A 22,673-nucleotide genomic window follows, 5' to 3' on the forward strand; every position below is an offset into this window, starting at 1 on the left:
AATATTGTTTTGTGGGGTTCTTGTTACAAAATAAAAAATAAAATTTTAATAATAAAAAATAATTTTTTTTTAATATCATTATATCAAATCAATCTAAAAATACTTTAAAAAATAATTTAAAATAACTTTTTTAAATTTTTTTAAAAATGAATCTCAATACCAACAGTGACAGACGTGCACTCAATAATTAGGATTAAACCAAGATGAAATGACAAATCCCCCAGCAAAGAGATATCACTAGTTACTAAAATACCCCTGTCCATCCAGCAAATACCAACAACTGCTCAATAACTCATTGCTCTTGGCACATGCCCCTCGTTCGCTCTCTCTCTAGCTATAAATTACATGCCATGCTAATGGAGCTCTTCAACACATTTGGTATTAGTCTTTTGGCTTTGGCAAAAGATGGGTGTCAACTCTAACAGAGTAGAAGATTTCTCTAGCCAGGAAACCACTCTCAGAATCACCACCGAGTCAATAGTGCCAGGCATGGAAATACACAATGTTTGCTTGCCACCCAAAAAGACCACACTCCAAAAACTCAAGCAAAGGCTTGGAGAGATCTTTTTCCCTGATGATCCTCTCTACAGATTCAAGAACCAAACATGGTGCAAGAAACTGCTTCTGGGTCTTCAATTTTTGTTCCCCATATTTCAATGGGGATCCGAATATAGTTTAAGACTCTTGAGGTCTGATATCATCTCTGGTCTAACCATTGCTAGCCTTGCAATCCCACAGGTTAGCACAACCATACACTGCACATGCATCGCAATATTCACCATCTTTGTGCAAGCACATACTTGCATGGTCTCCTTTCCTAAGAAATAAAAATAAAAAGTTGTTCATGATCATGATTAGTTTTTGTTCCCAAAGAAAAATGAACTGTGTAATATACATATATGGAAATACATACACATGCATATATGTGTATGTATGGACATGTATCTATGCTTGTGTTGGGTTGATAGTGCCTGTCGTTGTCTGATTTTTTAGCCTTAATGGACAAAGCACTCTGAGTTGGGGCTTACCGCATATATTCCATTCCCTTTTGGATCATTAGAGGGGTCATTTCTTTTCTCAAACAATTAATAGGAAAGTGGCATTGTAAAATGGGTTTATCAATTATTTACTTTTTTAATCGAAAAGAATTTGTTCTTATTCATAGAGTCAAGGCTTGTTTTGTCCTACTTAGAACATGATTTTCTGTTTCAACGTTTCATGCAAATGATATTCAATAATATTTTAGCGCTGATTTTATACCGTAATGTTTCAGCATTTCTTGTAACCTGACAATGTAACTTTTCTACTGCAGGGAATCAGCTATGCAAAACTTGCAAATTTGCCACCCATAGTGGGTCTATGTTAGTATCAACACCATGAGATTTCTGTATTCAGATTGGAATTCATTTATGAACACATACAAGAGTGATTTAACCTTTTTCCATGGTGAAATTTAATTAATAATGATATTTTGGTTTGGTGCAGATTCAAGCTTTGTGCCCCCTTTGATATACGCTATCCTTGGGAGTTCTAGCCATCTTGGTGTTGGTCCAGTCTCTATAGCATCATTAGTCATGGGATCCATGCTAAGTGAAACAGTTTCTCCTCATGATGAGCCAATTCTTTATCTGAAATTGGCTTTCACGGCAACCTTCTTCGCTGGTTTATTTCAGGCTTCTCTAGGATTTCTAAGGTATAGATAAATTTGTTGACTTCGAAATGGGAAGTTCCCTTGATTGTGAAATTGATAGCAATGGTTCTGTTTGTGATCTTCTGACAACGGCACAAGTCAATTTTAGTCTCTTCATGCTGACCACAAACTTTCAAGAAACAAAATTCAATAATTCTAGGAAAAAAAAAAGTTGCTTTCAATGGGAAAAATATCTACTTTGAACACCAAGTCACTGCTTTTACAAAATTGGAGGTAAATTGTCCTTATAGTTTAGATAGTAGAAAATATTTTTCTTTCCCTCTTCTTGAATATTAACTGTTTTGCTTTGATGGTTACAGGTTAGGCTTTGTTATTGACTTTCTCTCAAAGGCAACTCTTGTAGGATTTATGGCTGGTGCAGCTGTGATAGTATCACTGCAACAGTTAAAGGGATTGCTTGGAATTGTTCACTTCACTACCAAGATGCAATTTATTCCTGTAATTTCCTCTGTTTTCAACCACAGAGATGAGGTAAATGGTTCTACCAAGTGCCATGAACCTTTTTGTTTTGATACATGAAAAATAATGAAATTGTAAGCAGAATCTTCAGTGATCTACTAACTTTCATCCAAATTTTTTTCTGAAAAGGAAAAAAAATGGTTATGCAGAATCTCGGTCAAATTGTTATAAATGAACAACATCTAGATAGACAAACTTTTAATAATTGAACAGTCAAAGTATTGATTGGGAGATGCCAGATCTTCTTCTTTTTTTCCAAAATATTTTTGTTTATTTTGTGAGTCCAAACTTTTTTATTTAAAAGGATTTTTTTCATTCATATTAAATGAGCATCATTCTACTTGTCACACACTATAAAAGTATTCATCAGTCCAAGGATTTCATAAGGTGACATAGTTGCAATCGATGTGCAGTGGTCCTGGCAAACTATTGTTGTGGGCGTCAGCTTCCTAGTGTTTCTATTGACATCAAGGCATATTGTACGTATTGCTATTTTGCCTATGAAGGTAGTTCACTGATTTCTTCCACTGTGATGTATAGTTCTTAAAAGTTAGATATTCAATGGATTGACACAGAGCATGAAGAGACCGAAGCTATTTTGGGTGTCAGCAGCAGCACCATTAACGTCAGTGATTCTCTCAACAATTTTGGTGCTCTGCTTCAAATTGAAGACTCACAAAATCTCAGTTGTAAGAATTGACATGTTAAGCCTGCTACTTTCAATGTAAAACACAAACAGTCAGTCCTATATAAGGCCTTCAAGGTAGCTTCTCTTAATTTTTTTTTCCTCTACAGATTGGCTACTTGCCAAAGGGTTTGAATCCGCCTTCAGCTAACATGCTGTCTTTTAGTGGCCCTGATCTGGCACTTGCTATCAAAACCGGCATTGTAACTGGAATTCTATCTCTCACTGTAAGTTAGTTAAAACTATGGGGTTCTTGCCATGTTTAAAGATAACATTTTTTTTTTCTGGGAAGGAAACATAAAAAAGAAAAGAAACTTAACAGTAACATTTCCCTGCCTACCATTTGTGACCATTGCAATAGCATACTTCTGAAAATTCATGGTAATGATTTCGACTGCTAAATATTGTACTCTCCTTTTATTGTTTTGTTTTCCAGGAAGGAATAGCTGTGGGAAGGACATTTGCAGCTTTGAAAAATTATCAGGTGGATGGTAACAAAGAAATGATGGCTATTGGTCTCATGAACATGGCCGGCTCTTGTTCTTCATGTTATGTAACCACAGGTGATGATCGTCATATAGTTTATCTTTTCCTGGGGGCACCGTGATAGTGAAATTTTTGAACTAGTATTTTCTGTAACTTCGGCAGGATCATTTTCTCGATCCGCAGTAAACTACAATGCTGGAGCACAGACAGCAGTTTCAAACATCATAATGGCTACAGCTGTGCTAGTGACCCTGTTGTTTCTCATGCCACTGTTTTATTACACTCCCAATGTTATCTTGGGAGCTATCATCATAACAGCTGTGATTGGTCTAATAGATTACCAGGCTGCGTATCGCCTGTGGAAAGTAGACAAACTTGACTTCTTGGCTTGTATGTGCTCCTTCTTTGGCGTTCTCTTCATTTCAGTGCCTTCGGGTCTTGGAATAGCAGTAAGCTACCAACTTTCTTGCGATCTCTTCCTCACAGTTATTTTGTTTGGCTTGTGGTATATATGTCAATAAAATACTAAAAGAAAGGCATTTAGTAATGATTAAACTCTGGCCATAGACATGGCAAGAGAAGGAACAAGCTTTCAAGAAAACTTAGATATGTCTAGTTTCTTTCCAAATTCATCTTAATCATAACCAAATCCACTAAATTTCAATACATACTGTTCTTACAGGTTCCTTTTCCTATCTTTGAGTTTTAATGAATGTTTATATTCGTTTCAATTTCTGACTCCTTTGCTGGAATTCAGGTTGGAGTTTCAGTCTTCAAGATTCTCCTGCATGTCACCCGGCCAAACACCTTAATTATGGGGAACATAAGAGGAACAAATGTATATCAATGCCTCGGCAGATACAAGGAAACTTCAAGGGTTCCTTCATTTCTCATACTTGCTATTGAGTCACCCATCTACTTTGCAAATTCCACTTACCTCCAAGAAAGGTTGGTCCATTCACCCACTTTTATATTTTACACGTCCCTGTAATATTTTACAAGTTCCTGAAATCCCAAGTGCTCTTTGGTACTAGAGATCAATAGTATTGTTGAGTTAGGCTTCTCTGATCGAAGAGTTTCCTGTTGCAGGATATTAAGGTGGATTCGTGAGGAAGAAGATTGGATAAAAGCAAATAATGAGGGCACATTAAAATGCGTGATCTTGGACATGACCGGTATTTTACCCTCTCATCTCAAGACTCTTTGTTCATTCCCTTGAATCAAACTTTGTTTTGGAACGCTATTAGTATGAAATTGGTGAGGTCATTCATGTCCCTGAGAATAGTTTTGACGTTCAATACAGTTTAACTTGCGGGAAAGGCTGAAGCCACAATAAGATCATTAGAAATGTAGATGCGGCAGGCTCAAGCACAAGATATATAGTTGTAACACCCCTAAATGCCATCACTTACATATCTTTTCATTCTTTTTTCAGCGGTGACGGCCATAGACACAAGCGGCATTGACTTGGTATGTGAACTCAGGAAGATGCTGGAGAAAAGATCCTTTCAGGTAAGATTGTCTCTAAATCACTTTCATATCACTGTAACGTGATTAAACCTTTCAGTTTGTAACGTGATTAAACTTTTTCTCATGTAGCTTGTGTTGGCAAATCCCGTCGGAAGCGTGATGGAAAAGTTACATCAGTCTAAAGCACTTGACTCATTTGGATTGAATGGTATATACCTTACAGTTGGAGAAGCCGTGGCTGATATTTCAGTGTTGTGGAAATCTCAGCCGTGATTTTCTAGAGGACAACAATGAGACAAGGGAAAGAAATGCAGATATGACTAACATTCAGGCTTCTATATTCAAGGAAAAGCCCTACCAAGGAAGGGACTTCTCCTCTGTTTCCTCTTTCCTCTTCCCTTCTCCCTTTTGAAGGGAGTGTATGGCCATGAAAATTTTGCTTCATTTCAATCAAAATAGACGTGACCGTTAGAAAGAGAAGTTGTTTTTCATTAAAATTTGAATAAATATCTTCTCTGTTTCCCTTTCCCTTTTCCCTTTTGAAGGGAGTGTATGGCCATTAAAATTTTGCTTCATTTTAATTAAAATAAATGTGACCGTTTGGAATTGAAGTTGAAGAATATTTTTTTTAATCTTTTTGAACCATTTTAAAATTAAAAATAATTTTTTTAAATAAATTATTTCAATACAGTTTGAAAAAGTAATTTTTTCTCCACACTCAAAGCACCTGCAATTAGTTTGGTGTATCTTTGTCTGCATCAAACAAAACTGTCAGCAATCAGTGATATCAATATCTCTCGCCATCAGTCGAAATTAGTGTCTCACTGTAACAAGAGTGAAGAAAGCTTATCATAAATCCTTCAAGAAAAGCAAAATTGAAGAGTCGGCCTGTGCTTGTGCTGAAATGTTGAATTTCAGTTCAATGAAAGAACTAACTAAAGTGATAATAATACCACAGGAGATGCCCAGGACATGGACCAAAATAATACGCTTGCAGCCAATTCAAGGCAAAGACTGCACTCTTCCTTCTTTGTCCCATGGCCTGTCTTATCTTTCATGATCCACCATAAAGTAGCAGGCAGAAGCTACCCCATTTCTTGATCCCAACTCTCTCTGCCTGTCATAGCACCTGTAGAATCTTGAACAGTGAGTTCAATGCATTTGTAGAATCTTAAATTCAAAGATTTTATGCAGTGATAAAAACAAATTAAGATCATGGGCTAATCAGGCTCACACTGCTAAAAACAAATTAAGATGTGTAGATTTTATCCAGAGAGGACGCTGGCTTCAGATCTGGAATCACTTGGACTACTCTCACCTACCATGTTGATTAAGATGCTTTCACATGATGCTAGAATGGCATTTTATCATTCAACTTAACAGCTAGTAGTTATCTTAGCTTAAAAGGAATTGCATCCAGCCACCGTCCACTGAAAGGAACAATCAAACAGACAAACAAGCAAACGAAGCATGCAGTTTTTACTTGATATGAATAATATATGTTTGGTAACAACTACTATAAGAAAAATATTGAAGTTTTTTAGTTCTTTTGTTATTTTTTTTTTAAATTCACTTTTCAATCTAAAATTTATTTTTTTATTTTAATTTTTTTAGTTATTATTTTTTTGGATTTTTTGTATAATTAAGATTTTTTTTCAGTTTCATCATTTAATTAGTTAAAAATTAGATTTTCTAGTTTTTTTTTTTTTTTTTTTTCATATAGAGTGTTTTCAGTCAAGTAACCCATGTCACATGTTTAAAAAGTTAATGTGAAATGATATTTTTATGATATTTTTTTAATTTTTTTTAGCTTTTATTATTCAATATTGTTTTTTAATAAAAAAAATAAACTTTGTGATTTTTTTCTATCGGGATATCCTAAACTCGTGATTCAAGTAATGATCTTAACGTGTTAACTCGGATTGACTTAACATTTATTGCTCTACTTGTAGGTTTGTCATGCTAACTCAAGTGAGTTTATCATGCTAACTAAAATTAACTCGAGTAGAGTTTTTTAAATTATTTTTACCCATTTTATTTTTCTATATTTAATAACTGAAATTTAAAATACATCATTTGTTATCTTTTAGGAAAGTTTTTTTTCCAGATTATATCTATCACCTTTTTTTAATCCAAAAGTTGTCATGCCTTTCTTTTATCATCTAATTAAAATAAAAACCCTTATTTAACCCAATCAGATTCGGTCAGTGATATTTTGTCTTCTTATTTTAGAATGTGTTGGCGTCAACTAAACATCATTGTGTATATATGGATTTCTGCTTTACAAAAATTATACCTATAAAAAAATTCTTAACCTCATCTCACCATACCTTAATCCCAAATACACCCTTCATAGTATCATAGTGATTGTTATTTCATGGAGAATGATCATATGAATGAACTTGCTTGGTATCCTTTACTTAAAGCTCAAGAGATAATAGTACACAAGGGTGGTGTTGGAAATCAACCAAAGAAAGGAGGTCTTCACCTTTCAGTCCTTTCCTTCCATGATTTCCAAGCTGGGGCAATTGGAAAAAAAAGAGAAACCATCTTGAGTTCTAATTGCAATTTTAAACTTCTGAGATAACAAAGTCGACAAGATATTTACTGTCCAAGTGTGAAATAGAAAACTTCAAATATCACATCTTATTTTGCACACAAACTCCTGACTAGCGTAAAGCATCAAAGGCTTCGTAAAGCACATCCACAGAGAGAGAGAGCTGTGCTTTTAGCTAAACAAAACACATTTTAGCAGTGGGCAGAACCAAGAGAATTTGAATGTTGCACTGAGGGATAAAATGAAATCATCATGTGCTTCAAGATTGTACCTCTTTCTGCTATGTTAAATCAATCTGCTCTTAATGGGTTTCAAGCTTGCTCGCTTAACAAAATCATTATCAGTGTTGAGAAAAAGTTTGCATTTCCCAATGAACCTAAAGTAAGGGAAACAGTGCATGCCATGACAGCAACAGCAAGTGTGCAGATACGGACAGGAAATGAAACAACGAATTAGAAGGTCAGCCATGCAACCTAGGAAACCAAGGCTGATGTTGCCAGATGGTCATCTAGGAATCAAAGTCAGCAAGTCCAGCTCAAGCATTTTGCATTGTGTAGCCAAAAACAAACCTTTTTTGTAAATAGCTTACTTGAAACGAGGATCTGTCGCATAGAATCAGGAACCTAAGTATGGTTGATGAACAATGACCATGTGATCATAGAAAAGAATTGGAGGGAAAAACTGTAGTAAGGATAAGAATAATTCTAGAAAAATAATATTGGTTTAGTGGGCCAGTAAAGATTCTCAAGACACTGTAACAATTTTTTTAGTTCATGGACATGCATGGAAACTCATCCATTGTCATATTAAAATAAAACGCTATTATACAAAATATTTGAAGAAAAAAAATCATCAACTCTTCCAAAAACCACCTAAAATTGTACATTGAGAGTTTCCTGATACAATACTTACCTACTCTCCTCATCCATCTTCACATCATTTGAGAGCCATCTTCAAATTTCTTTAGTCATTCTCCTTCATCGCCACCTGCACAGAATCTAACTGAATCTATAGATTAAAAATATCCCTCACTATCACCATCAAAGTTTAGATTGATATCCTGCAAACTTCACACAGGTTACAGAAGCTCCTTGAAAGCTTCAATTAAGCACCATTGTTGTCCCAGAAAAAAAAAATTGCTCCTGCTGTTCCCTTCTCTTGTTGGTCAAACATCTGCAGGGAAATAGTGTGATATCATTGTTACTGATATAACAATAGTTTGCGAATGAAAAAAGATAGTAAAGAAAGACGCTGCATAAGATGTGCATAACAGCTCTTAGACTGGATAGCAATGCAGACTGTGGTAAAGAAGGGTGAAACGACATGCAAGTGTTGATAGCTCAGTCAAGGTTATTAATTCCCTCACAACAGTAAAAAGAAACTGTTACAAAGATGATAATACAAAAGCCAATCCAGTATTGATATTGGCAAAGATTGCTCACAAGTACTGCCCTCAACACAACATTTGAAATATTACAGGAAATAAAACTCCACCTGTCAATATTGGTTGATTCAGAATCAAAACAAAGTAAAATAACAAGGAGATATCAGAACATGTCAAAATTTCGGGTAGAAGCAAGTTTCAGGATGATATTACTTCATGACACATGACCTTGTAGCCATCTGCATGGTAAGAATGAGGTAGGCTATCACCTTAAACAATAAATATATCACAGAGACAATCAACACCAATAAATTGTGGAAAGGAATAGAGCTAATAGTTAATATCTAAAATAATAGCAATACTTTGTCAACGTGCAATTTATTTGCACATTCAATCTGCAAAATGAATCAGTTCCCAACACATCTCTTCCAGTCCAAGCGGCTCCAAGAGCATGGGAAAAGTTCTAAACACAAACTAAAAAATAAGTTGGCACAACATGCATGTAGATGTAGAATGAGATTTTGAATGTATCAGTATAAATTCACTGAAAAGTCTGTTATCACTGCACTCAAGCCAAATCAAATCCACATTTGACAACAGCACTGTATAACATCAGCACGTTGGCTAAATAAATCAACTTAAACCGAATTCATTGAGCACATCAGTCCAACTAACTCAAGATGTAAATTATTCACTCTCCATAGGAATTCATCCTCACACAGAACAGGGCAGCCGCTATTATATAACTAGAAAACGAATGAAGCACAATGACATTTCACGAATAAGTTTGGCACGGGTAGAAATTTCTTACTGGATCGATATCGTGTGGGAATCTCCCGGAGTTCACGCTTGATACACAAATATTCACCAAGCAAGGCCATCACTGCAAATCCAGTACCATTAACAACCCACCATGTTATCGAGGAAGGCCAACCTCCATATATCGTGCATTTCAACAAATGGATGATATAGAGGGTTGCCGAAAAATCTAAGCACTTATTTGCCCTCTCAATCAAAAACAACATATACCCAGCTCTACATAAAAAAACAAAATACACACAGAAATAAGCAAATCAAGTTTAACTAAAGAACACAGTCATCCATTCCATAAATAGCTAAATAATGATTACAAAAGGATAATACTAACAATAATCAAGAGTCAAAAAACAACACCCAATTTATCAAATAAAACAAAACAGAAAACATAGTAAGAAAAAGAAACCCAGAAATAGAATTACCCAGCAAAGGAGGTGAGGAGAAGGGAGGCAATGACACAGCAGCCGGTGACAGTAGAGGGAGTGATAGTGGCGAAATCAAAGAAATAAACGAGAGTCAAGCGAGAGACGCGAGTGCCAACAAGAAGGGATAAGAAGAAACCAAGGGTGAGATAGTAAAGGCACTGAAGGCAGACAATTTGGGCTACTATTAGCCATGGATCCCATACCAATGCACCATAGAACATGATGACTCCTTATCTGCTGCTGTTCCTTTTTTAAGCCCAAATTCAAACAGCACTACACACACACACACGTTGGCAAGTAGAAAGACCAGATCCGATTGAACAATTGCTGGAATTTTTTTTTATGGATTGAGTTTCAGGAATTTGAGAGAAAAAGAAACGAAATTTGAAACCCTAGATTTAGATTTTGAGTAGAAAGATCGGATCCGGTTGAACAAATCTTATTTGTTTTTGTTTTCTGTATTTAATAAAATAAAAGCTTACGGCAACAAAACTGGTTTTACATTATCATGCTATGATTAAAGAGCTAGCTGAGGAGGCACGCTATAGGGCTAAGGTGCCTCCTGATAGGGCTAGAATCGGATACAACGCATTTAGATGTTGGATGACGATTGGGTATCGGTGGTTGTCTTTGAGAATATCGTTTTTTAATTTGTTTTATTATTTAAAAATATATTAAAATATTTTTTTAATTTTTCAAAATTATTTTTAATATGATGTGAAAATATAAAAAATATTAATTTAAAATAAAAAATATAAAAATTTAATATTTTTTTTAAATATAAAAATAAATAAACTATGAAATATAAGCAAGGAGTTAATTTGAGAATATAACTTGCGGTCGGTCGTGACTTGTATAGCAGAAGAAATCCATCGTTCCTTGTTTCAATTTGCTGACAAACATAATTTTCTTGATTATTCAATAATCAAATTATTAGTAAGTGATATGCAGACTATCATATCCTTCATATAATACTAACATTATAACATATCTCCAATGCTAACCTGTAAATTTCATCCCATCTCTAATTAAGGATAAAACACCAGCATTGAAGAAATTCTTGAAAAAAAAATACTAAAACGTAAAAAAATAGATTAATCTCAGTTTTTTTAACATTTATTGCAATTAAAATAGATATTTGGAAGAAAGGTAACAACTTGAATTATGAAGAGAAAAAAATTATTCTGTTAGGAGAATTTTTTATTTATTTATTTATAAATTTTGGTCATTAACTTAAGATAAAAAAATTAAAATGCAGTAAAATAAAAATTTGAGTCAAACGTAGTAAACTTATTAAATCCATAATCTGAAACATGATATCAAAATAACTCTACAGAAAGAATAGATTAAAAAAAACAAGGAATATCAGTTTCCAAAAAAACTAAAAAACAATTCCTTTAGGCATTGTTTCAAATTAAATATCACAAAGATGAAATCTATTAATTTAATTGATTTAAAAAATAAAACTCCTTTTAAAAAAGTGATTTTTTTTTTAATAAAACTCCTTTTAAAAAAGTGATTTTTAAAAAAAAAAAAACCTCAAGATAATTCTAGTTATTTTAGAAAGAAAAATAAATCTTATAACAAGAAAGTAAAATAAAATGTTAGATGATGAAATATTAAAAAGAAAACAAGCTTAAAAAAATAAACAAGTTCGAGTAAACCTTGTAAACCCAAATTGAACTTTCAATTTACAATTTATTAAATTCTTAACCCGAGTTTAACCTAATAACTTAACATCTAAAAAAATTAAATGTTGGAGAATAAAATCAATTAATTTAAAAACAAATTTTTTTTATAGAAGTTAAATTCAACAAAGACAAAAAAGAGAGAGCAATGAGTGTTATTTTCAAAATGACTAAAAAATATTATAGAAAATGAATTAAAAAATAAAAAAAAGTTGGAGAATTGGAAAAAAAGCTAAAAAAAGCAAAACTAAAAAAACCTACATCAACTTTATAAATTAAGATTAATTTCATAAACCCATAAACCATTAAATTTAGACCTGAACTCAACTAAGAAACAAAACATCTAACTAACAAAATGTTGAAAAATAAAATAATAATAAAAAAATCAATCTAAAATACTCTTACAAGGTCAAAAACATACAACCATAAAAAAATAACTAGATTTGACATAGAAAAAAATCAAAGAATGATGAAATTGAAATTTTTTCCGCCAAAACAATCTAAAATTAAAAAAACATAGTAATTAAAAGAATAGGGACAAGATTTGATATATAAAAATATCAATTATGGATGAAATTGAAAACAATTCTTAATTTAATAAACTATTCTAAATTAAAAAAAAAATCAACAAAGAAAACATGGATGAAATTTAAAAAACCCTTTAATTTCATAAAATATTCTAATTTTTAAAAATTATAATAAAGAGAATAAGGATGAAATCTTAAGTATAACAAACTTTGAAGGTTGATTTTATTTTTTTAATTACAACATGAAAATCTAGTAGAAAAAAAATAAAAACAAAAGGCCACAAATACCATACCAACTACTATAGTGCTACACACATCGCTGATTTATGGAAAGGACACTATAATGCTTTGAAAGTTGCTTTAGAATCATGATTTTAATCACTAGACAACACCACAGGCACTATATGAAAGTAGCTTACTCTATTCATGCAATTATTTTTATTTTTTTCTTTTTAATTTCTTTATTTATCAAATTACTCTTTGTCCCCAATAACATTCAATAATTAGCAGATGACCGTGTGTAAATGATAAAAGAGCTCCTAAGTAAAAGACAATTGTTTTTAATTTTCAAGGATAATAAAGTAATTTACTTATTTAAAAATAAAATCAAAAACTTAAAAGTTCTTATCCCAGGTTCAAAAATTTAAAAGTCCTTGTCCCAAGTGATTTTCCTTTATCTTTCAAGGGCAATTAAATAATCACACTATATAAAAAAAAATATAAAATTATTGTATAGACCTTTCCTTTCAAGTAATCATTAACATGTAACATGAAAAATATCATTATACCTCTAGACCCAAAACATGTTACTTTTTCTATTTTTATTTTTTAAGAGTAATTAAATAATCACATTATAAAAAAAATATAGAATTATTATCTAGACCCTTCCTTTTAAGTAATAACTAATGTGTCCCATGAAAAATATCATCATACTCCTAGACCCAAGACATGATAAATTAGCCTTTCATAGTGGATTCACATAGTGAAAAGCTGATACTTTTTAGTATAAAATAATTTAATTTGTTTTTTAATTTTTTTTTAAATATCAAATTAATATATTTTTAAATATTTTTTTTTATAATTTTAATATATTGACATATAAAAAAAATATCATTTTAATATATTTTTAATTTAAAAATATTTTTATAAAAAAACATTACACTGCATTACCAAATATATACTAAACTGAGATATGATTCATGATACTTAGAAGTTGTGTTTAAGTTAAGTTTATAGCATTTATGAGTTAGTTTGATGTCAGATATGAATAATAAAATGTTTAGGGTGTGTTGCCTTAAGATCCGGGCAAGAACCAAAGCTAAGGTTTTCAAAATTAATGTATTTCAGGAATTAAACTAGGATTGAGTTTGAGCCGGATGTAAGGGTACTAGAAGGTTGGATGAAATTTTATCTAAGGTGCTTTGAATCCAATAAAGACTAGGTTTAAGGTGTTTTGGTCGAGGCTAGTGATACTCAGGATACACTAAAATTGAGTATATAACATGGTTATTATCTTTTAATTTTGAATAACATCATACTAATTTAAATATTCCATTAAGATTGAATTTAAAAGAAATAAAACAAAGAAAAACTACCCAACCAAACAAGTTTTTTTATTTTTTTAAAATTGAAAATAAAAAAATATGAAAACTAAAACAAAAAAAATAAAAAAACGAAAATGGCACCAAACTATCCTTTAAATTTATTTTTTCTCAATTGATGTTTTGAAGAGAGAACTTTTTTTTTTTTACCAGTCTTTCCTTAATTGGAACCGGTAATGAAAACCGTGGGAAGATTCCTTTAAAAAGGCTGCAAAGATTTTTTTAATCAAATTAAGAAATTAATTAGTTATCACATTTGTTTTTCTTATGAAATTAAGGATTTTAATAAAGTAATTTCAAATGATAATGCAAACATCTTACTAAAAGATTTTTTCTAGAAAATTTCAAATGATAAATTAAATCTACAAGATTCATTAATAAACACACTGATTCAAGGTACAATTTAATACAATTTAACCAGAATATTTTCATATTAAACCAAAGATTTACTTCATATAATACATTTTAACTTTTTTTGTAAAAAAATAATAATTAAAAAAACGATCAAAATTGATAATAATAAAAACAGAGCTGTTTTTACAAAAAGTGTGTAAAAAATCAATTTTCATCTCTAAAGTTTTGAATTATACATGTTTATCCTTATTACTTTAAATCTTTATGTTTCAATCCAAATAAAATTTTATTTGTATTACATTTCAATCCCTAAAATTAAGGAATGAGAGAGAAAAAATGATACAGAAAGAGAAAGTAGTCTGGCAACACTTCTTAGTTATCAAAGTAGTTGAAATTTATATTATGAGTTCATCTTATGTAGAGAAATTTAATGAAAATGGTTTTGTTATTTAAACATGTTGGAAGAATTAGATTGAGACCCATTGATTTATCTTTAATTTGATATAATTTTGAATTTTATAACTGATTTAGAAATTGTTTTATGATTTAAAATATGATTATTGAGGTTCTAAATATTTTGAGTTGAAAACAAGTTAAAAACTAATTTTTAAAATTTACATACTTGAACTTTGGTTTTGTTCACGAAGGTGATAAAAAAAATATAAAAAGTAACAACATCTCCTCTATCAAATCAGATGAAGTGTCATCTATCAAAATAAATATATGAAAAAAGAGAACATAACAAAAAAAAAGAGTTAAGCATGCTACCCTAGATTTTTCCATATAGGTTTAATGTATTGGCTTAACTTGCCAGACTTAATAATTTTTGTTTATTTTTTTTAATTTTTGTTTTATTTTTTAAAATTTAATTAGTAATTAATATGCTTTCTTTTAATTTTTTAAATTATTTAGTTTATTTAAAAATATTAATTTATTTTTATAATTTATTTAATTAACCTCAGAAAAAAACATGTAACATGAAATTAATATCTAAATATACATCAATCTTTTATTTTTTATAAATAAAATTAGCTTATTGCTTAGATATTTATTTATCGTTAACAATTTTGCAATAGTCAATATTGTGTCGAAATCTAATGGGCATTTGATAAAATAGTCTCTATAGTCAGAGACTAGGAACAAAAATTTCCTAAATGTTATGGGTGTTTTCTTGTTTGTTTGTAAAACTAGCATAGTAAGTATAAAAATTTGATAGAATAACACCATTTAAAAAGAATTTGATAAAATAACATACTTTGACGTCGTCGTATTTTAAAACCACGATAATTTAAGATATCACGCTTCTAAAGTGTTCTATCAATTAAAATTTAAACCTAGATTGAATAATATAGAACATATGCACAACCCAACCTCTTTCTCCCAAACCAAATGATGCCCTCATTTTTTCTCCATAAAACCCACCAAACACTTTTATTTAATCTTTAAAATAACCAAAAATCAAACTCATTAGAGGTTTGCAAGCATCTGGATGTTTGTGTGTGCAAAATCAATTGATTAATTTGTCATCATTGTTGTTGCCGTTGCCGCTACCACCCCATTTTTTTTTCCAATTATATAAGCAAGATAAACATACTATATTTCTATAAATTTATGTTTTGTTTGGTTTGAATGAAATAATTTTTTAGGTTGAATTTAGGGTTTATGATGGATTTAGGGTTTGTTGAATTAATATAAAATTATCTAAGAATATAATATATTAGAGTTGATTAGATATAATTGAACATGAAAATAAGTTAAATTCTATTAGAGTTGATTAGATATAATTGAATATGAAAATAAGTTAAATTAATTATGAAATAATTATTTTAATTAATCATATGTTGTGTTTATTTGGTGTTAAATTGTGAATTAGAGATTTTATGTGTATTGTTGGAATCAACTAATAATAAAATTAAATATGCTTAATGATTTCATGGACGAGAGCATAATTGTAGTAAAATGATGATGAATTAAATGTTTTGTTGATTTTTGATAAGTTGATGCATTTGGTATTATTTTTTAATTATAGTAATTTGCTATTAATTCGTGTTTGATTTAATGCAATTGAGCATTAAAATATCAATAAGAATATATATTATGAATTATGTTTAATTTAATGTGAATTTACTTTAATGTTAAACTTTGGAAATTTAATTATATTTGATATGAATTTTATCAATTAATGTTAGAATAATACAATTTACTTACAATTATATCTAACTAGTTGAAATCTAATTTTTTTTTAATAAAATATCTTATAATTTATTTATGTTATGTCATTATAATAACAATATTATTTATGATATGACCAATAATAAACATACAATGATGAGAGCAATTTATTGTTAAATTATAATTTAGACATGTCATATATAAAAATAAAACAAATAATTTGCCCTGAATATGAGTGAAATTTAATAATATTAATGTTGAAATAACTTAGAGGTATCATAATAGCGAACATTAGTATTATTCTATGCTAATTATTTATAATGAAACTTTTAAAACAATGATTGACTCTTTCATCAAAAGTGATTTGAACATGATAGCATTATATATAAGTAGTCAACCAAAATAATTGTCTCCTAACTTCTGTCAAGCCTTCAAATTTAGTTAGTAGAGATAAAAACAATTCATTGTCAGTTTATTTGTTATAAAGGATAAATGATATTATGTTTGAAAATCTATTTGCTAATTAAAATAGATTTGATTATTCTAAGCCTACTGACAATGGGAATGATGATATTAAACCTGAATGTGACAGTGAATGATGATGATGATAATGATAATGGAGATAATGATGTTGATGATAAAATCATACCTCATATTTCTGAATTTAGGGATGTTTTTATGTCTATTTTCATTGTTTCTGATGATTAGGCACCAATTCATAGATGTATTGTAAGAGGATTTCAGTTGGAGATTAAATAAAAATTCAGTAATAAAAATAAATTGGTTAATGCTATTAAACGATGACATATTGAACATTTGCTTGAATACTGAATCTATCGATCGAACTCTATATTTGTTCAATTATAATGAATGCAAACACCAATATTTAACTGGTATTTATATGGAAAATATCATATAAGATTGAATTAATTTGAGATAACAAAGTTAAAAAGGTCATACACATGTGTTTTAATCTTTGTAAAAAAAACCAACACCAGCTTTATACAAATTTTATTACTAATGCTATATCAACCCTTGTAATTAATAAGTTTTTAATGACAATTGCAAGCATACAAGATGAAACAAAATTATATTATAAGTATAAGACTTCATATGAAAAGGCATGAGTTGCAAAATAAAAGGTCAATGAGTATTTTTTTGGTTCAGACAAGGAATGTTTTTTAAAATTACCTAAGTTATTATTGGCAATAAAAGAATCAAATCCTAGAACAATTATTAACTGGACGTATAAATAAAATCTTGATGACAATATAATGATTTTTGGACGTGTGTTTCAGTAATTTGGATATTTTATTAAAAATTTAAAGAGCTATAGATCACTAATCAATATGCACATATTTGTATAGGCGATATAATGGAAAGTTATTGATTAGAGTTGCTTTGGATACATATAGTAAGTTATTCTACTTGGCTTTTACAATTGTTGATAAAAAAAATAATTTTAATTGAAGATGTATTTTGCTTTGCTTATAAAATTATGTTGTTAGTGGTAGAACATGTATATGTATACTATCAAATAGGTATGTAGGTATCAAGAATGAAGTAGAAAAAGTTTGGCTTGAACCTATAAGATACGATTGGTGTTATGTAAGACATTTTGGTTAACAACATCAATCATAAATTCAAAGATACATGCATAAAATTTTTTTTGATAAGGATGTGTTACGAACTTTCAAGATGCAAATTTAATTTGTAGCATAGAAGAATGTATAAACTGGACTTAGTATATAAAAAATGGCTTGAATGAGAACTAAAAAAAAAAAGCTTTATGTTATAACGACAGTAATTGGTATGATATCATGACCACTAATCTTTCAGAATACTTTAATCATATTCCGAAAGTTGTTCATGCAATGAATGTTTAAGCTCTAATATAGTTAATATTTTACATATATAATAGTTATTGGGTTAAGTGGAGATATGAAGCTCATACTGAAATTCAACGTGATAAAATTTAGCTCCTTATAATTCAGATTAAGTTGACATTAAATAGAGATAGATAAATAGATCATACTCCAAATGCTATTTGATTATGAGTAAAGAGTGTTCCAGGTCAACACTCTTATTAAACTAGGTGTTGTTAAAAATGTTAGACAGATAGTTAGTTTGAATGAAAGAATATATACATGTGGTAAATGATAAATATCCCAATGACCGTGTTCATATATCCTTGCATGTTGTGTCAAGAATTACATAAACTTTCAATGGTTTGTTAATGATCACACAATTTAGAGCTATAGATCAACATATAACATTTCATTCCATCCATTACCATATGAACTAGAATGGATTGATTATACCAAACCTCGAGTTGAATCGGATTCATTTAGATGGCAGTTCGGTTGTGGTTAACAAATGTTATATCGTTTGCATAACAAGATGAATGCAAGAGAAAGTTATATATATTATAGGTGTGACATATGCAATGAAACAAGTCATAATAGAAAAACATGTGATAATCAACAAAATATAACAAAGTATGTATGACAATACAATTGTGTGCAAAATATATTATTTATAACAACCAATTAAGTGTGCTATTTTCCAAAATAAAATAAAATATTTTGTGTCACTTTCCCAAATGTTTTTTCTTGGAAAGTGCTATTAAAAAATAAAATTAATAATTATGGAAAACTACTTAAGTTAACATGTGATATAAAATCTTTATTAGCATAAAACTAGTCAAATAACCCACATTACATTGCAAATATGATTCTAAGTTAATTTTTAAGACAAGAAAAAAAAGGTGTTGATATTATAAATGTGTTTTTGGACATCATTATTTTTTTAAAAATAAATAACAAAAAGATTATACATACATTTAACAAAATAAATTAATTAAATATTAACATGAAAAGTTGATCTTTCTAATAAAAGCAAAAGATAAATAGATACTCATGCAAATATTTTATTCTTACTATCATTTTTATTTACGTAATTTTGGTTGCTAAGAACAAATAGTTTATATATATACACACGCGCGCGCATGCCATCTAAATATAACTTTTATATATATATATATATAGACACACACGCACACAGGCGCGTACACCATCCAAATATAACTTATATATATAAAATATAGGAGGAAATAATTTAAAGATAAATTATAATAATCTCTTTAATTTTTTATGAAACTAAAAAAACTAAAAAAATTAATTACTATTTAAAAAATTAAATTAAATATTCTTAAAAAATAGATGGGTATTATTAAAATTTAAATAATGTTTTTTGAAAAAAAAAGGTTGTGAGCTATTGAATAATTTTTTTTTTGAAAAAAAAAGGTTGTGAGCTATTGTGCCTCGCAAGAGAGGATTTTATCTGTTTTTTATTTTTAATATTTATCTATTTTATTAATTAATTTTTTGTTAGATAAGCATGAACCCAGATTACATCCCTCACTTTTCTAAACAGAATTATTTTCTCATACAGTAAGGATACACATATATAAAAAATTATTTAGTCTATCTTTTATTCTCAATATTTATCTATTTTTTAATCCATACTCATTTAAAATTTGTTTTCTCAAAATTTTCAGTTATTAAAACAACCTATATTTTAACTTCATTTTATTTCCAAAATCTTATTCATAATTATAAATTAACCTACCAACTTACGAATCTATTAAAATTTAAATTGACTACAATATGAATCCTAATGAAGTCCTAGTTTTGGGACTTTAATAACATATTTTTTAATTTATTTTCTAGAAATTTTAATGAACTCATCTTTAATTTTAAAACACCTTATAATCACTTAAAAAACCTTTTTAAAAGATCTTTGTGAACTTTAATATATATTTTTTCAGTATAATTAAAAGGTTCACTGCCTCCATTAAACTTTTCTTATAAAAACAAACTTATTAAAGTCAAAATCATCATTTTTTATGGATGGAATGTGATTGACAAAATATTTTCTCTTTTCCTAACTTTTTTTTAGTGATTTTCTCTATTTTTCATTAATTTTCAAGTACTGAAATGTAAAAAAATAAAAATAAAGTTTAGAATTGAAACATGAAATGCTGAAACAATAGAAACCAAATAATATATAAGCTAAATATTTAGGAATCAAAAGTGAAGTTTTCAAATCCAAAATGAAAATGAATTTCTCTTTTATATATATATATTGGTATTCCTTTTAATTTTTTAAACCACAACCTAAAATGTTTTTTGCAAAATTGATGTTTAATTTGTCATTGAAAGATTCATTAACACTTTGCATATGCAAGAACATTCAAAGTCAAAGAAATCTCAAAACATAAAACTATAAAAATATAATTAGAAGAATAAGATTGTGAAAAAATAAAGTTTGATAATTAAAATGAAGAAAACAATATAACTTTTTTATATTTATAAATTATTTTGATATACTAATATTAAAAATAATTTTAAAAATAAAAAAATTATTTTAATAAACAAAAAATAATTTAAAAAATAATTACTAACATGCTTCTAATCATCCAGTGAGACATGCAACGATGCTCTTGGGACACATTAAAAATGTGATTAACAAACCATTTTAGTTGACAGGTCATGCTTGACGTGTGATACAAATGAATATGAACAATTTTCACCTAAATAAGAAATACTATTTTGGTTAATGGAATTTATATTTCTTTACACAATTTATTGTCATGTACTGTTGGCTGGCAAAAAAAAAAAACCTATATGAGAAACCTGTAAGATAAATGCATCTTTAACGAGTTTCCACAGGAGATTGTGAGGGTGATGCAGCCGGTCCGTAATGATAATGAAGTCTTCAAATGTTTTTCTGAAAATCTCGATTTAGTACATTCGAAACTTGGTGTGATGACGGCAAACAACCTTATTTTATATAGTAACAAAACTATATCATTCTTTTTCATTAATTTAGTAGAATTAAAAATAATCTAAACAATTAATAAAAATATAATTTAATTAAAAAAATTATAAAAATATTTTTTTATATATTAAAATAACAACATAATAAATTAACTCAGGTCAATATGAGTTAATCTATTAAATCCGCAACCATAATTATACAAATAATAGCCTCACAAAAAATAAATTAAAATAAATTATATAGTATGGTTTTTAATTAGTCTAATGATAAAAAAATTTTAATTAAAAACAAATTAAGTAACCTAGATTAATCTACTAAAACCACAACCTAGATCATGAAATCAAGATACTTCAATAGATAGAGAATTAAAACAAATTATAAAATTAAATTTCTAATAAATCCAACATTAAAGGATGAAATAAATAAAAATTAATTAAAAATAAAATAAAAAAACTTAATTCAACCTAGGTCAAATAAGTAATCTGAGTTATAAAACTGAGATAATTTTATAGAAAGTAAATAAAAAAAACTAAGTCAATGCAGGTTAATATATCAAATCAGCAACTTTAGTTAACCTCCCAAATTCATAACCCGAGTCTTGAAGTTGGAATATTCATATAAAATAAAAATTAAATTAAGTTAAATTAAATTATAAAATACAATTCTCAATTAACTTAATATTAAAGGATAAAATAAAAATGCAATTCTTAATTAACTTAATATTAAAGGATAAAATAAAAAATAAATTCATTTTAAAAAACTAAAAAAATAATTAGAATCAACTCTAATTAACATGTTAAATTTATAATTCAAATTATAAAATTAAAATAATTTTATAAAAAATAAATCAAAATAAATCAGAATATATTATCTAATGTTTGGATTATTAGGCTAGATAGAAAAATTATATATCATTGACTAATAAAAAAAAAAGAGAATAGCCTTTAGAGATAAAAAAAGAGAATAGCCTAGGTGTGCCTGCCGTGTAAAAAAGAACGCCCCCTTCTCTCTCTCTCTCTCTCTATATATATATATATATATATATATATATATATATATATATCCTTTAGAGATAGCATAAGAAAAGTAAATTATCTTTTTAATCTTATCTATTAATTTTATTTAAAAATATTATAATCCACAAGAAAATATTTTTAGTACTATTTTTATTTGTTACAATCCATAATTAATAGAGGTATAAAATTTATGCAACTTATAATGAAAATTAAAAAAATAATTATCAAGACTTAAAAATTTTAAAATGATAGCTAAACTAGAGAAAATTCTTAATATTAATACAAAACAATTAACCTACTTATAGTACGAGTCATGAAATTTTTAAATATATATATCAATCACTATTTACCACCCCACATATTATTGTGGATTGGGGAAGCTTTTCTTTATATAAATTTCAATTTGGCTCTTAAATTATTTTTACACGAATTAAGTCTTTTAAGTTATGTATTTTTTTGAGAAGAAGAGTTGAATTGAAA

General features: G+C 28.6%; 2 protein-coding genes across 2 annotated transcripts; one reads left to right on the forward strand and one right to left on the reverse strand.

The window, feature by feature from the left end:
• The first annotated feature begins 314 nt into the window (after positions 1–314).
• Positions 315–5,428, forward strand: LOC105108275 (probable sulfate transporter 3.4). The gene is made up of 13 exons (XM_011002526.1): positions 315–738; positions 1,313–1,361; positions 1,486–1,693; positions 2,011–2,182; positions 2,584–2,649; positions 2,746–2,859; positions 2,966–3,082; positions 3,292–3,418; positions 3,504–3,790; positions 4,099–4,289; positions 4,431–4,516; positions 4,777–4,853; positions 4,941–5,428. Exons 1-13 carry the CDS (start codon positions 406–408, stop codon positions 5,082–5,084), a joined length of 1,971 nt encoding a protein of 656 aa, XP_011000828.1. The 5' UTR covers positions 315–405; the 3' UTR covers positions 5,085–5,428.
• A 2,635-nt stretch (positions 5,429–8,063) lies between these two features.
• LOC105108276 (protein SYS1 homolog) lies at positions 8,064–10,574 on the reverse strand. Its single transcript, XM_011002527.1, has 3 exons — positions 9,991–10,574; positions 9,564–9,787; positions 8,064–8,541 (listed from the first exon to the last, which is right to left on the reverse strand). Exons 1-3 carry the CDS (start codon positions 10,212–10,214, stop codon positions 8,534–8,536), a joined length of 456 nt encoding a protein of 151 aa, XP_011000829.1. The 5' UTR covers positions 10,215–10,574; the 3' UTR covers positions 8,064–8,533.
• Positions 10,575–22,673: the final 12,099 nt, after the last annotated feature.

This window comes from Populus euphratica, unplaced genomic scaffold (assembly GCF_000495115.2).
Source record: "Populus euphratica unplaced genomic scaffold, PopEup_1.0 scaffold241.1, whole genome shotgun sequence".
Taxonomy (NCBI): domain Eukaryota; kingdom Viridiplantae; phylum Streptophyta; class Magnoliopsida; order Malpighiales; family Salicaceae; genus Populus; species Populus euphratica.